This window comes from Myxine glutinosa, unplaced genomic scaffold (genome assembly GCF_964187855.1).
Source record: "Myxine glutinosa unplaced genomic scaffold, kmMyxGlut1.1 SCAFFOLD_2778, whole genome shotgun sequence".
NCBI lineage: Eukaryota > Metazoa > Chordata > Myxini > Myxiniformes > Myxinidae > Myxine > Myxine glutinosa.
This window is the reverse complement of record NW_027618872.1, coordinates 1-12,818: the sequence shown is the minus strand read 5'-3', so window position 1 is coordinate 12,818 and position 12,818 is coordinate 1. Positions and strand designations below refer to the sequence as shown.

At 44.0% G+C, this 12,818-nt stretch overlaps 1 protein-coding gene across 1 annotated transcript; it reads right to left on the bottom strand.

The window, feature by feature from the left end:
- Positions 1–300: 300 nt before the first annotated feature.
- On the bottom strand, positions 301–10,671 carry LOC137424744 (inhibitor of growth protein 1). The gene is made up of 3 exons (XM_078769488.1): positions 10,251–10,671; positions 9,756–10,014; positions 301–2,984 (listed from the first exon to the last, which is right to left on the bottom strand). The coding sequence occupies exons 1-3, from the start codon at positions 10,536–10,538 to the stop codon at positions 2,623–2,625; spliced, it is 909 nt and encodes a 302-aa protein (XP_078625614.1). The 5' UTR covers positions 10,539–10,671; the 3' UTR covers positions 301–2,622.
- Positions 10,672–12,818: the final 2,147 nt, after the last annotated feature.

The window sequence follows — 12,818 nt, the reverse complement described above, 5'->3', positions numbered from 1 at the left end:
AATCGTCACAATTTTTTGTATTTTTGGCCGTTTTCATCAAGTTGTTCAGTATGACGTGGTCAGCTTTACATTTTCAAATCGTTTTTAGTTTAAGCTTTGTCATGTATGTTTGATAATCTACTACCCCAATGGGTTGATAAGATTTTAAACCTGCAAACCTTTTGGATCAAAATGTATCGACTACACAATCGAGTCACTGCAGGTAGGCCGAGCCAATCGACGACAAAAATATCGAATTGCCACAACGCATCTGGTGACGGTGCATTTTTATGCAAATGAAAAGAAGAAATAAACAGCAAATTCATTTATACACTTTAATACTATTTAAAGACTTCCATAAACTTTGAATTTACAAAGTTGAAATAGTCAACGTCACACTTCCATAGTTTTCAAAAAGCTAATATTCCAAAACTGTTAGAAAAGGTATATGATACAGCCTTTAAAAAAAACACTTAAATACTCGGATATAAAATGCTATAAACTATAACACAAAAGGCGATACTAAAGCGACAAAGGGTTTGCACATATGTACAGCAACACGCACGAAGGCAAAAAATAATAAACGGCTTCATGATACAAAAATGTACAAGAACCAAGCTTGGTAGACAACTGTTGCAATTTCACGTGTACACGGTTTCGACGAGAGCTGGTTTAGTTTTTATAATGGATTTAGTGGCATCACCACCATTAGGACGTGTATAACCAGTCCAACTAAAGCATGGAAAGACGCGAACCTCGAGCACGAGCGAAATCCTCATCGTTTCTCCTGCGTTTAGGGAAATGAATTTAAGCATTTTTTTGGATGTTCGTTCAAACCTACAGTATACGCATGTATCCACTCATATACCTTAAACAAGTGGGGTTGGTTTTTATATTAGTTTCCCAAAATGCAATGCTTTCACTGCACCTTTTAAATAATTTTCAACCGAAGACGTTCCCTCAGAGATCAATAGATTTATGAAGAAAAAAAAGAAAAGCTTTGGAATTGAACTGATCAAACTGAGGAACAGGCAGAAAAGACCTTTAGTTTGAGTACAGTGGTTAAAAGTAGTGTTTTTGAGAGGTTCTGAAAATAGGATGAGAACTAGGTAGGGGCCATCATCATACGACGACTTATATGGGGAGGGAATGACTTTTTTTTTAAAAGAAAGGGGTACAGATGAAGTGGGGGGGGCGGGGGGGGAAGGGGTGGAGGGCAGAGGGGGAGGTTGTCAAAAAGAACACCCTTTCACATACACAATAAGTATGGCTGCTATCGATCCCAGGGATAGAAAATGCTCTGCTCCTAGAAAAATCATTCGTGAAAAATGAGAGGGTCATAAAGTGTCAGAGAAACTCAAATGAGCTTTAAACCCATAGATTTGAACACTTCCGACACATTGCGACAAGTCAAGCGTCTTTGTAAAGGAACGAGAACGATGCTACTACGTCTGCGATGCTGACGGTTCTCGATCAATTCACTTGCCGATCAATCCAGGCCTAAACGAGGAGCGTTCCGGGCTATAGAAGTGTGATGGGGCATTTGTCTGTAAAGCTTTTGAGCAATTTTATGGATACCCAAGATGTTATTGGACACAATTTGAAACAAGACGGAACCGTGCGTACAATTCTCACTTTTCGTTTTTTCTTCCTCCCTAAGTGCCGAAGTTTCTTTGGCACTCATTAGGCACTCATTAAGAACCAGGGCAATCTCCGATCAACATGTGAAGACGCAAGGTTTTGATACATTGTATGCAGCGACTTGTGGTCTTTTGCAAATAATGTGCATGAAACACCGCCTGGATAGGATGTAACCAAAGCTGTTGTTTGGCCAGGTATCAAACTACATCAAATGCAACCACACACAAAGCAGGTCAGCCAGCTGATGTAAATGGACCGTGAGTTGACAGCAGCAGCACAACTTGAGGATGGTTAAAGCCACCACTTTCGTTGACCGCGTGTCACGAGACCTGCTCCCGAATGCAACAAGATTCCCAATAGGCACTTCAAACTGGAAAGACCATCTAAACTACAAAATGGGGTTATCGCCAGCAATGCCAGTAGGCCATTCCATATCGATTTTATCAAATATCTTGCAATGTTTTTTTCCACTGACCTCTTCCGATTATCTTGATATTTGGTGTGGAAAATCCACAGAGAAAAGAAGGCATGCTCATTTTCAGGTTCCCATGGCAAAACGGTTCCTGAGATACCACCTTGCTCCACGTTAGCGGATTTCGAACCGCATTGCCTTCGAACCGAAAAAAAATAGCACGGCTGACTTTCCTGGCAGATACAACATCTTTGTAAAATGGCAAGAAAATGATAAGAGGTAACCAAATTTCACTCGAATTTACATGTAATTACTGTCGTGACTTTCTAGAAGTATTCAAATTGTAAGAGTGCCAAAAGCCTGCTCTGGAACCACACAATGTCCAAACTTTCATCGTCCAATCCGAGTTGAAACGATCGCCGACAGTTCAAATGTAAATGGGTTACCTCTTCTGTCCTGCAGGCCACCCGATCCTTGATGAGCCAAAGTTATCATCAAGCTAACAGTGCCAAAACCAAAATGGTATGGATCAGTTGTTTGGTGGGTTGCGATGCCAAATCCAACTCTCATCCCGTCATTTAATTTTCCAACTACCTGGCACAGCCCCTCTCTTTCCGAGCCCTCTCCAGAAGTGCGCGGTCCATTGTGCGCTCGTTGTGCCCCCGACAATGTGGACAGTACCATTTTCCTTTTGGCTTATGGCTAAGGCCCACACAACCAAAGTGGAACCACTCGATGGCACAGGCAACATTGTCACAGCCGATCATGTCACCGTAGGATACTTGATTGCATAGACAGTACGTGGGTTCATCAGGATCGACCATCGATAGGTCCAAGCCTGGAGGTGGAGAAGCACCCGCTGGCATGGCCATTCCCAAGTCACCACTGCCTTTGCCTCCAGCTCTGCCAGCCCGCTTCTTCTTCTTCTTCCCAGATGTTGTGCCGCTTGATACTACAATTGAGCCAGAGGTTAAGAGAGGAAAACAAGAACATGTAAACCAAAGCATAATATGCTGGATCCCATTTTTATGCAGGCATGCACCTTGCACAGTCATTTTTCCATACAAGGATAGTTAAATTTAAAAAAAGATAATGTGCTAAAGGACATGGAACAAATCACATATTTATGCATTCACCTGCTCAAATATCAACAGCCAGTAAACAGCCACTTCACATATTCTATTTGTATGTACACACGCACGCACACACACACACACATCTCGTTTTTTCATTTCTGTTCCTTACAATTCTATCACACACACACACACACACACACACACACACACACACACACACACACACACACACACACACACACACACACACACACACACACACACTTAATTAATTGTACAGTATCGGTTGTTCCTAAACTTAAATAATTTAAAGGATTGCTGTAAATGATGTTAATTTTACAACATCCCATATTCAACTTTATGTAAATTGTAAACCTCAAACATAGTTTCCCCACCTAAAGCAAGAACCTTAACCCGTAAGCAACTGACTAGTTTCCCGACTGCATGGATCCTCAGCTGGGAACCGTTCTTCCTCGAGGTTTTGATCCTTTCAGCCCAGGACCTCTCCTAACGGCAGATCCACAACCTCGATCATGGATCCACATCAATTGATGGTAAATCAGTGGATCCACAACCTCAGTTGCGTCCAGGCAGTCGGTCAACCCATCAATGCAACCTCACTTATCCCAACTTTACTTGCAATAGGATTTAATGTGTTATCATATATTCATAACTTTCCTTACACATTCTATAATATGATAATGTCATTAAATCATTCACATCTTACCCTTCAACACATCAATCGACCAAACAGCATGACCACACCACCTACCTCTCGATCAAGCTCTATTTCGAATGGTCAAACTGTCATTTATAACGGTTTTTGGCATGCTGCCGTATCCTAGCAACCACCGATTCCTAGCAACATTAATTTGTAGTACATTTAATTATTATATTGTACTGTATTTACATAAAGATCTCATAAACCACCTTTAGAGGCCATTTTTCCCCGCTAGCGGGGGTTGGCCTTTTTCGGGAACCGTGGTTGTTGTTGTTTTTTGGTCCCCTTTTTGAAGCAATGTTTTACGGCCGGATGCCCTTCCTGACGCCAACCCTTTTTGCCGCCTTTAGCGACAAACAGGGAATTACCAGTGAACTGGTACTCAATTAGCCGATTTCGGAAGGATGATAGGCTGAGTCAACCCCACTGGCGTTAATTCAGCGATCGACCGGGATTCGAACCCAGGATCCTGGGATCCTAAGCCAGCACCCTAGCCGCTAGCCCAACACCAGGGTTCATGATCTCATGAATAAAGATCTCATGAATAACATTATATTGTACTGTACTTGGATTATATTGTACTGTAATATAATATTATATTGTACACTTAGAATGTTCAAACTTGTCATATATAACGGTTTTTGGCATGCTGCCGTATCCTAGCAACCACTGATTCTTAGCAACATTGATTTGTAGTATATTTAATTAATATATTGTACTGTATTTACATAAAGATCTCATGAATAATATTTTTACTAGTCGTATTGTATTTCACTAATTCGATTTGGTATCGTTTTGTGATTTTAAAGAAAACTTGTTTTAATCTATCAACTGCAGCTCCCTGTGCTAGCATACGTCTGACTAGTTGTTGTAATTTATTGATCAGTTCAGAGTTGTGTGTGGTTGCTCTCACAGTCCTAATTATTTCACCTGCAACCGTACCATAAAATAGCTTTTTGGGAATGTTGCTGTCAAAGAAAGGCATTCGGACAATGTGGAATGGAAATGCATCTCGTTTATCAAATAATTTGGTGTGAAATTTATTATTATGGATGTCAATTTGTAATTCTAAAAAGGAAACTGAAGTGGAAGTTTGGTTTTCCTTTTTAATTCAAGTTCTTTTGGATATATATCATCATGAAGCTGCTCAAATATAAATCCATCATTAATTGCCAACAAATCATCAATGAACCTGAAGATGTTTCCGCATCTTCGTGCAGTTGTTAATTTATTCCTGCACATGTTTTGGACCCAATCAAACTCGTACATGTGCAGAAACAAATTTGCAAAGAAAGAGGCCGGATCAGAACCCATGGGTATGCCCACTGTCTGCTGGAGTATCTTGTTGCCAAATGTAAAGAAACTGTTGTTTAGCAGAAATCGAACACTTTCTTTGAGTTTACTTTTTGAAAAACTACATGAATATTGATTATCCTTTACAGACCAGTGTGCTCTGTTTTGATATACATTAATGTATACTTTATTACCTCCTGCAAATGCTTTATCTATTGCTCTGTCCAATGCGGTTACCAGCTTGTCATGTTAATGTTTGTGTACAATGTGGAAAAATCAAAGGTTGAAAGACATTTTGCTTTACCCTTGTTATTAATGTTGTGGACACTGTCGATTACCGGTTTGGAATTGTCAATGATCCAGAATTTCTTAATACCAGAATAAAACTTCACTTTTTCATGGTAGTTTTTTAAGCATTTATAGATTAGTTTCATTTCCGCTGTAATACTGCCCGACAAAGGTTTCAAACTACATTCTCTACTTGCGATGATGAACCTCATCTTACAAGGGTGTTTGTGCATTTTTGGGATCCAGTAAATGAATGGTAATTTATGGTGTTTATCCGGAACTAGCAGTCTTCTCACCGTTGAGTGATTTGTATGGTGTTGTATCAAGTCTGTTTTGTTCTCGTTACTTATTTTGTAGGTCTTTGAAATTCCCGTGTCTAAGCCCAATTCTTCCAAAAGTGTTTGAATGTAGAATGTTTTACATACAAATGCAATATTATTATTTGCTTTGTCAATTGGAACAATAACATATTGTGTTTGAAGCTGCCTTAAGCAATCACGTGTCTCTGGATTGTTTAAAATTGCCTTCGGATTATTGATTCGAACTTTTCTTTTCAAATCAACAACTCTCCTTTTCACATGTTTCTCTACCTCCTCCAACCATAAAGCCATTCGTGTGTTTGGTACTTTATGTTTATCAATTTGTTCTTTCATCCATTCGCTCAGTCCCATCATTGTAAGTTCCATTGCTTTATTCCAGTTTATTCTTTTATTTTCTCTATAATTTGGTCCCTTTGTAAGTAACACGTCGTGCAAAGTCCTTCCTTGGCACACCTGAGCTCCTCACCACATACAAGGCTTTCATCCGCAGCTCAATGGAATACTGCTCTCCCCTCTGGACTGGTGCTCCTGCCTCACACCTAGCTCGTCTTCACGCTGTTGAAACCAAAGCATTCAGAATCATTGGAATCTCCCGCGATGAAGCTAACTCCAAGGGCCTCTCACTCACTCACCGCAGGCAGGTTGGTGGTCTTTCCATCTTCTACCGACTCCTCTCTGGCCTTGCCCCCCCAGCTCTCTCTGGGCTCTGTCCCGCAAATATTCCTACAGGTCGCACAAGATCTGCCTGCAACCCTCTTATGGTCAAACTGCCAAAATCAAGACTCTCTGCTCACCTTTACTCCTTCATTCCTCTCTTCTCCCGCCTCTGGAACAAACTCCCTCACTCTCTTCAATCCCACTCCACCCTCCAGGTCTTTAAAACTGCTGTTCACCACCATCTCTTATCTTCCCCCATCCAAAACCTTGATCTTTTCTACCCCCGCTAATTTCACCCCAATTCCACTTTTTTGAAATACCAACTTCTGTCCTGGAAGTCCTTGGTGTCCTTGTGTTTTATACTTCTCCCTCCACCCCCCCCCCTTCCCACGCCTCCTCCCCCCAAGCCCTCTCCCTTCCACACATCTCCCTGCTCTCAAATGTTGTGTTTGTGTGCTTCCCCTTCTCTCCCCATCTTGTTTTCCACTCCCTCTTTTTGTGTGTTTTGTTTGTCTGGTTGATTTGTTTGTGAAGTAAATGTTAGCTCTTTCACGAGCCTCGATTCAGTATACAAAAACACACACACACACACACACACACACACACACACACACACACACACACACACACACACACACACACACACACACACACACACACACACACACACACACACAATTCTCAGGTTCAGAGTATTCGCGGGTGATAATTCGTGGTGAGTACGTTTCTCTATTCGCGGAAAAGTGTCACAAATTCGAGGGTTTTTTTTCTATTCGCGGCCATGTTCCGCCAAATCACGGTTTTTCAGGGGTGCAAAAATAAATAAATTATGAGCCGCTAGCTTGGTAAATTTATAAAACACATCTTTCACCAGCCATGCATAAAGCAGCTGGACATACGTACATACGCAAAAAAAACATCTACGGCATGCATGAATAATACACTGATTTTCATCGACATTTGCCTCGCCATTTCCATGACTTTCATCGACCATCACAGATTATCGTCGACATTCTCGGGATTTGCCTCACCATTCACGGATTTTGCCTCGTCATTAGCGGTTTGGTCCTCTGCATTCACGGATGTTCGCGACTCGGGAAGATACCCCCCCCCCCCCCCCCCCGCTATGGAAAGAATGCCCTGCTATTCATGGTTTCACAATTCACGGGATTTTCCAGAACCCTCATGGCGCTTTACATTATCATGCGAACGCGCACACACCGCACACACATACACAAACATACACACACACAGACACACCTTCATCTTGCCCTATTCCTCTCCCTCCCCATTCAAAACCCACAGATGTGTACTCCCCCTCCTCCTCCCCTCCCTCCCACGCACATGTACACAGACATACTCTCGATCTCTGTCCCACCTCAAACCAAAGGGAAAACAGGACTTAGACTTTAAAAGACTTGTGAAACAGATAGGTTTTGAGGGAGGTTTTAAAGGCAGGAAGAGAGTCAACATGTCGAACAGAGGAAGGCAAGTCATTCCAGAGCAGAGGTGCAGCAAAGGAAAAGGATTTCTCGCCAAACGACTTGGTGCTGGTGCGTGGCGGCTCTAAGGTCATAGAGTCGTCGCTTGAACGAAGCCGTCGCCGAGGTTCATAGAGAGTGAGCAAATCGGAGAGATAGTGAGGTCCCGTTCCACACAATGATTTATAACATAGTGTGAAAATTTTGTATTGCACACGAGCAGAGACAGGCAGCCAGTGTAAAGATTCAAGAAGCGGAGTAACATGGTCAGACTTCTTCGCCTTACAGACAAGACGAGCGGCAGAGTTTTGACGAGCGGCTATATACTCAAGAAATTTGGATTTGAGATCATAATATGAATACGAGGCAAGAGTACCATAAGTATTGGAACACTAACTTAAAGTAGTAAGATAGTTCGTATTTGGTTGCATATCCCTTGCATGCAATAACTGTATTGAGCCTGTGACCCACTGACATCACCAAACTCTTGGTATCTTCCTTTGAGATGCTTTACCAAACCTTTACTGCAGCCATTTTCAGTTGTTGTTTGTATCAGGGGGTCTCTGACTTTAGCCTCCTCTTCAGCAAGTTAAATGAATGCTCCATTGGATTTTAATCTGGAGATTGACTTGGCCAGTCTAAAACCTTCTACTTTTTTACCTAATGAACTACTCCGTTGTGTAGGCAGTGTGTTTTGGGTCATTGTCTTGCTGCATTGTGAAGTGCTGCTCAATGTGTTTGGAGGCATTTTCTTGTAGAAAGGCAGACAAAATATTTCTGTACACTTCAAAAAATTATTCTGCTGCTGCCATCATTAGTTACATCATCAATAATATGAGTGAGCCAGTTCCAGAGGCAGCAATGCTAAGAACACCAGTGGTTTCTTTCTTTTTCAATATATTCCAAATTGTTGCATTTGCTATGCCAAATTTTTGTGCTATGGTTCCAATTGAATTATTTGTTTATTTCAGCTTCAAAACTGTTTGCTTTTCTTTCATAGACAGTTCTCTAGTCTTCATGTTCGTTTATGCGGACTGACTCCAAAGGCGAGTTATCGCCACCACCCTGAACCAATTACAAATTTCCACCTAAATCTCCTTTCGTCAAATGTCAGACCCGATCACCTGATTGGTCAGAGACTTTGACCAAAAGGATTATGATCTAACCCCACATGAAGTTGGGAATAATTGGAGCCAATGAAGAAGTCGCACGGAGACTCAGACAAAATCTTATGAAGTTTGGGAAATAAAGGAATTTTGTTTTTTACTATATAACAAAAAAAAGTTGATTTAAATCTATAAAATGGTTCAAAAGTTCCGTGAGAGAACATACACGCATTTGGGCCATGCGTCAACCAACCAACGCTGTGACAATCAGTATACGACTCCACCAGTTTTGAACACTTCCTGCAGAATCGCATTTACTTTGCTGTGGTAACTACTTTGGCCTTGTTTTCACGTGTTTTTGCAAGCATTTTTGACCCATAATGTCTGAAAACAAAGTCCTTGGAGTGATAGTGCTAATAATGTGGCCAAACGGGTAAGGAAAAGCATCAGCATGGATGGAAAATGCAGGTGATAAGGTGTGTGAACATCAGGTTGATATTGGTTGGAGCTTGGGTTTGAGTCCATCAACCATTAGAACCATTCTCAGTCCACCCTGAGTGCCTTCTTCAAGAAGCCTACAGTTTCTAAGGAGGATGAGCCCCAGCCTGGCCTACCCTCCCAGGAGTGTCTCCGACCGTATGCGAGCTCTTACACAAGCTCCAGCTGCATGCACTGGAGAGCACGTAACATTGTATTTTCTTACGTTTGACGACAAGTGGAGTCTTTTCAATCAAGTAACTAATTAAACAGCTCACAAGTATTGCTCCCAAAGAGTGTTCACCTGTGCCACGAGCCTTCTTGCTTTTGCTGGGAGGGCCGCTGCTCTCGTCGTCTCCGAGCCGATCGAGGCAGTCACCATTTGCCATAGTCCTTCCATTTTCCAGGCCGGCTCCATCGTCACTCCGGATGGCTCCGCGGCGCGAACGTTTCCCAATGCGTTCGCTCGATGGGCTTTCGGCGCCACGAGCCCCTGTCCCTCCAGTGCAGGCTATAGATCCAGAACTAGAAATGCTGCCACCCTCGCACGAACGCGCCTGTGCCTGAGAGCAAAGGGCAGAAAAACATTCAAAATCAAACCCGCCCCCAAAAGCTGCAAAATATCATAGCTGTGAGGTTGTGGGTATTTTTCTGTTTATTGTATATTGCAATGAGTATCGAAGCTGTGGCGAAGTAATGATGTATATATTGCATTTCTTGCAGAAAATCAGTTCATACAAGAAGAATTAACGGTGTGATGTGGAAAATAAAATTAAAATATAAAACACAAAAGTCATACGTCCAGCTTGCGGCTGCGAGTCTCGGCTAGCTCCGCCAACCCCGTGGTGAGCCTCAGCTTTTCGTCAGCCAGTTCCTGGGCTCGAGCAAGCACCGTACGGAGATGAGGCAAAGCCTTTCCCCTGCTCCCAAATGTCCCACCAACTTTTGAGCCAGAGCCTCTTGGTGGTAAAAATACTTTTCCTCCTGTAGTTTCTAAACTCTCAGGGTAACCTGTGGGAATTGTAGCCCCACTGGTTCGAACCCCAGCGTGGGAAGTAGTCGGCGTTGTTGCAGGACGCATTTCCATTTGATTCGCCGAGAGTCCAGAAGCATCACCTTCCTTCTCATGATCCCACCGTGACACGGCCTCCTCCAAATCATGGAGAGCCCCTTGAAGAACAAACAGCAGATATTATGTTCAGCAAGAAACTGAAACAATCATTTCAACATATTAAGTACAAACAATGATAGCTCAAAATTAAACCCCAAATCTATCAAATAATTAAGTGCAATGGCTGGGAATATTCATGGCTCGTTGTCGTGAGAAAAAAAAAGTGGATCTCCTTTATCTTCTAGATTATGAATGTCAAACTTGCTACAGAAGGCATGTGAGGTGGCAGCAAAACAGAAGGAATATTTTGACCTGATTTACCACTGGCCATAGATCACTAGGTTGGTGGTCTTTCCGTCTTCTACCGACTCCTCTCCGGCCTTGCCCCCCCACCCCGCCCCCCAGCTCTCTCTGGGCAGTGTCCCCCAAATATTCCTACAGGTCGCACAAGATCTGCCTGCAACCCTCTTATGGTTAAACTGCCAAAATCAAGACTCTCTGCTCACATTCACTCTTTCATTCCTCTTTTCTCCCACCTCTGGAACAAACTCCCTCACTCTCTTCAATCCCACTCCACCCTCCAGGTCTTTAAAACAGCTGTTCACCACCATCTCTTATCTTCCCCCATCCAAAACCTTGATCTTTTCTACCCCCGCTAATTTCACCCCAAATACACTTTTTTGAAATACCAACTTCTTTCCTGGAAGTCCTTGGTGTCCTTGTGTTTTATACTTCTCCCACCCCCTTCCCACGCCTCCTCCCCCCAAGCCCTCTCCCTCCCACACATCTCCCGATGTCCCTGCTCTCAAATGTTGTGTTTGTGTGCTTCTCCTTCTCTCCCCATCTTGTCGACCGCTCCCTCTTTTTATATATTTTGTTTGTCTGTTTGATTTGTTTGTGTGATAAATGTTAGCTCTTTCACGAGCCTCGATTCTGCATACAAAAAACAAACAAACAAAAAAAACTGAAAAGTAATTAGATCCAAAAACACCTCAATTCCATCCTCTATACCCGACCACTCCATCTCTCCCCATCTTGCTCTTCTTCCACCTCTCTCCCCTTCCCTCTCCTTCCATACCCTCCTCTCCTTGCAAACTATCCCTGCCTCTAATGCAGCACCACCCCTACCACCTCTCTCCTTCATTCCCCCTCACTCTTCTCTCTTCCACCTCACTCACAGTTGCTCCCTCAACCTCACTCTCTGCGCCCCCCCTCCCCTCCAAACCTAACACTCTATTCCTACTCCTCTCAACCTCCCTCTCTGTACTCCCCCACCCTCTCCTCTCTCTGTGTGCCTTCCCCATCTCTCACTCTCTTTTTTCCTCTGCCTCTCCCCAACCCTCACACTCTCTCTCTCCCCTATTCCTCTTCCTCACCACCACCACCACTCCCCCCCCCCCCCCCCCACACACAGCTGTGCCTCTCTTTTTTTTTTTCTCTCTCTCTCTCTCTCTCTCTCTCTCTCTCTCTCTTTCTCTCTCTCTCTCTCTTTCTGCCTCCCCACACACACTCTTTCTCTGCCTCCTCCCCCCATTCTCTCTGTTCCCCCCGCTCTCTCTCTCTCTTTCTCTCTACCTTCCCGACTCTCTCTGCCTTCCCACACTCTCTCACTCTGTGATAATCACCAACACTCTCTCGCTATCTCAATGCTCCTCACTACCACTCTCTCTGTGTGCCTCTCTCTCTCTCTCTCTCTCTCCGATCCTCACCCCGATCACTTCTCACTGTGCCTCACCCCCACTCCCTCCCCTGTGCCTCACTACCACTCTCTCTGCATATTACCCCACCCAGTCTCACCTCTCTTCCCCCCCCCCCCCCTTCTCTGTACCTCACTTCCCCTTTCCTCCATCTCCGTGCCCTCCCCAACACTGTCACACTCTCGCTGGCCCTACCCTCCGACTCTCCTTCTCTGCACCTCCTCCCCCTGCACTCTCTCTGCACCCTACCCTGCACTCTCTCTGTGCCCTCCCCCTGCACTCTCTCTGGCCCTCCCTTCCCTCTCCCACACCACTCTCCATATTTCGCTGCCCCTCACCCCCACCCCTTCTCTCTGTGCCTTCCCTGCTCTCTCTGCCCCTCCCCCACTCTGTTTCTCTAACCCTACTCTCTCTCTCTCTCTCTCTGCAACTCCCCCCATAGTCTCCACACTGTGCCTCTCCTCACCTCTCTCTCTGCCTCCCCTCCCCCCCCCCCCATTCTTTCTCTCTGCACCTCACCCACTCTCTCTCTCTGCGCCCCTACACATGATCTCTCTCT

Excerpts from the sequence above, each read along its gene's own strand:
- LOC137424744 (XM_078769488.1), bottom strand. The coding sequence starts at position 10,538 with ATGGAAATGCGTCCTGCAACAACGCCGACTACTTCCCACGCTGGGGTT. Across the intron at positions 10,015-10,250 it reads CTCGCAGCCGCAAGCTGGAC|GCACAGGCGCGTTCGTGCGA; the intron begins GTATGACTTTTG and ends CTTTGCTCTCAG. Across the intron at positions 2,985-9,755 it reads CAAGAAGGCTCGTGGCACAG|TATCAAGCGGCACAACATCT; the intron begins GTGAACACTCTT and ends GCTCAATTGTAG.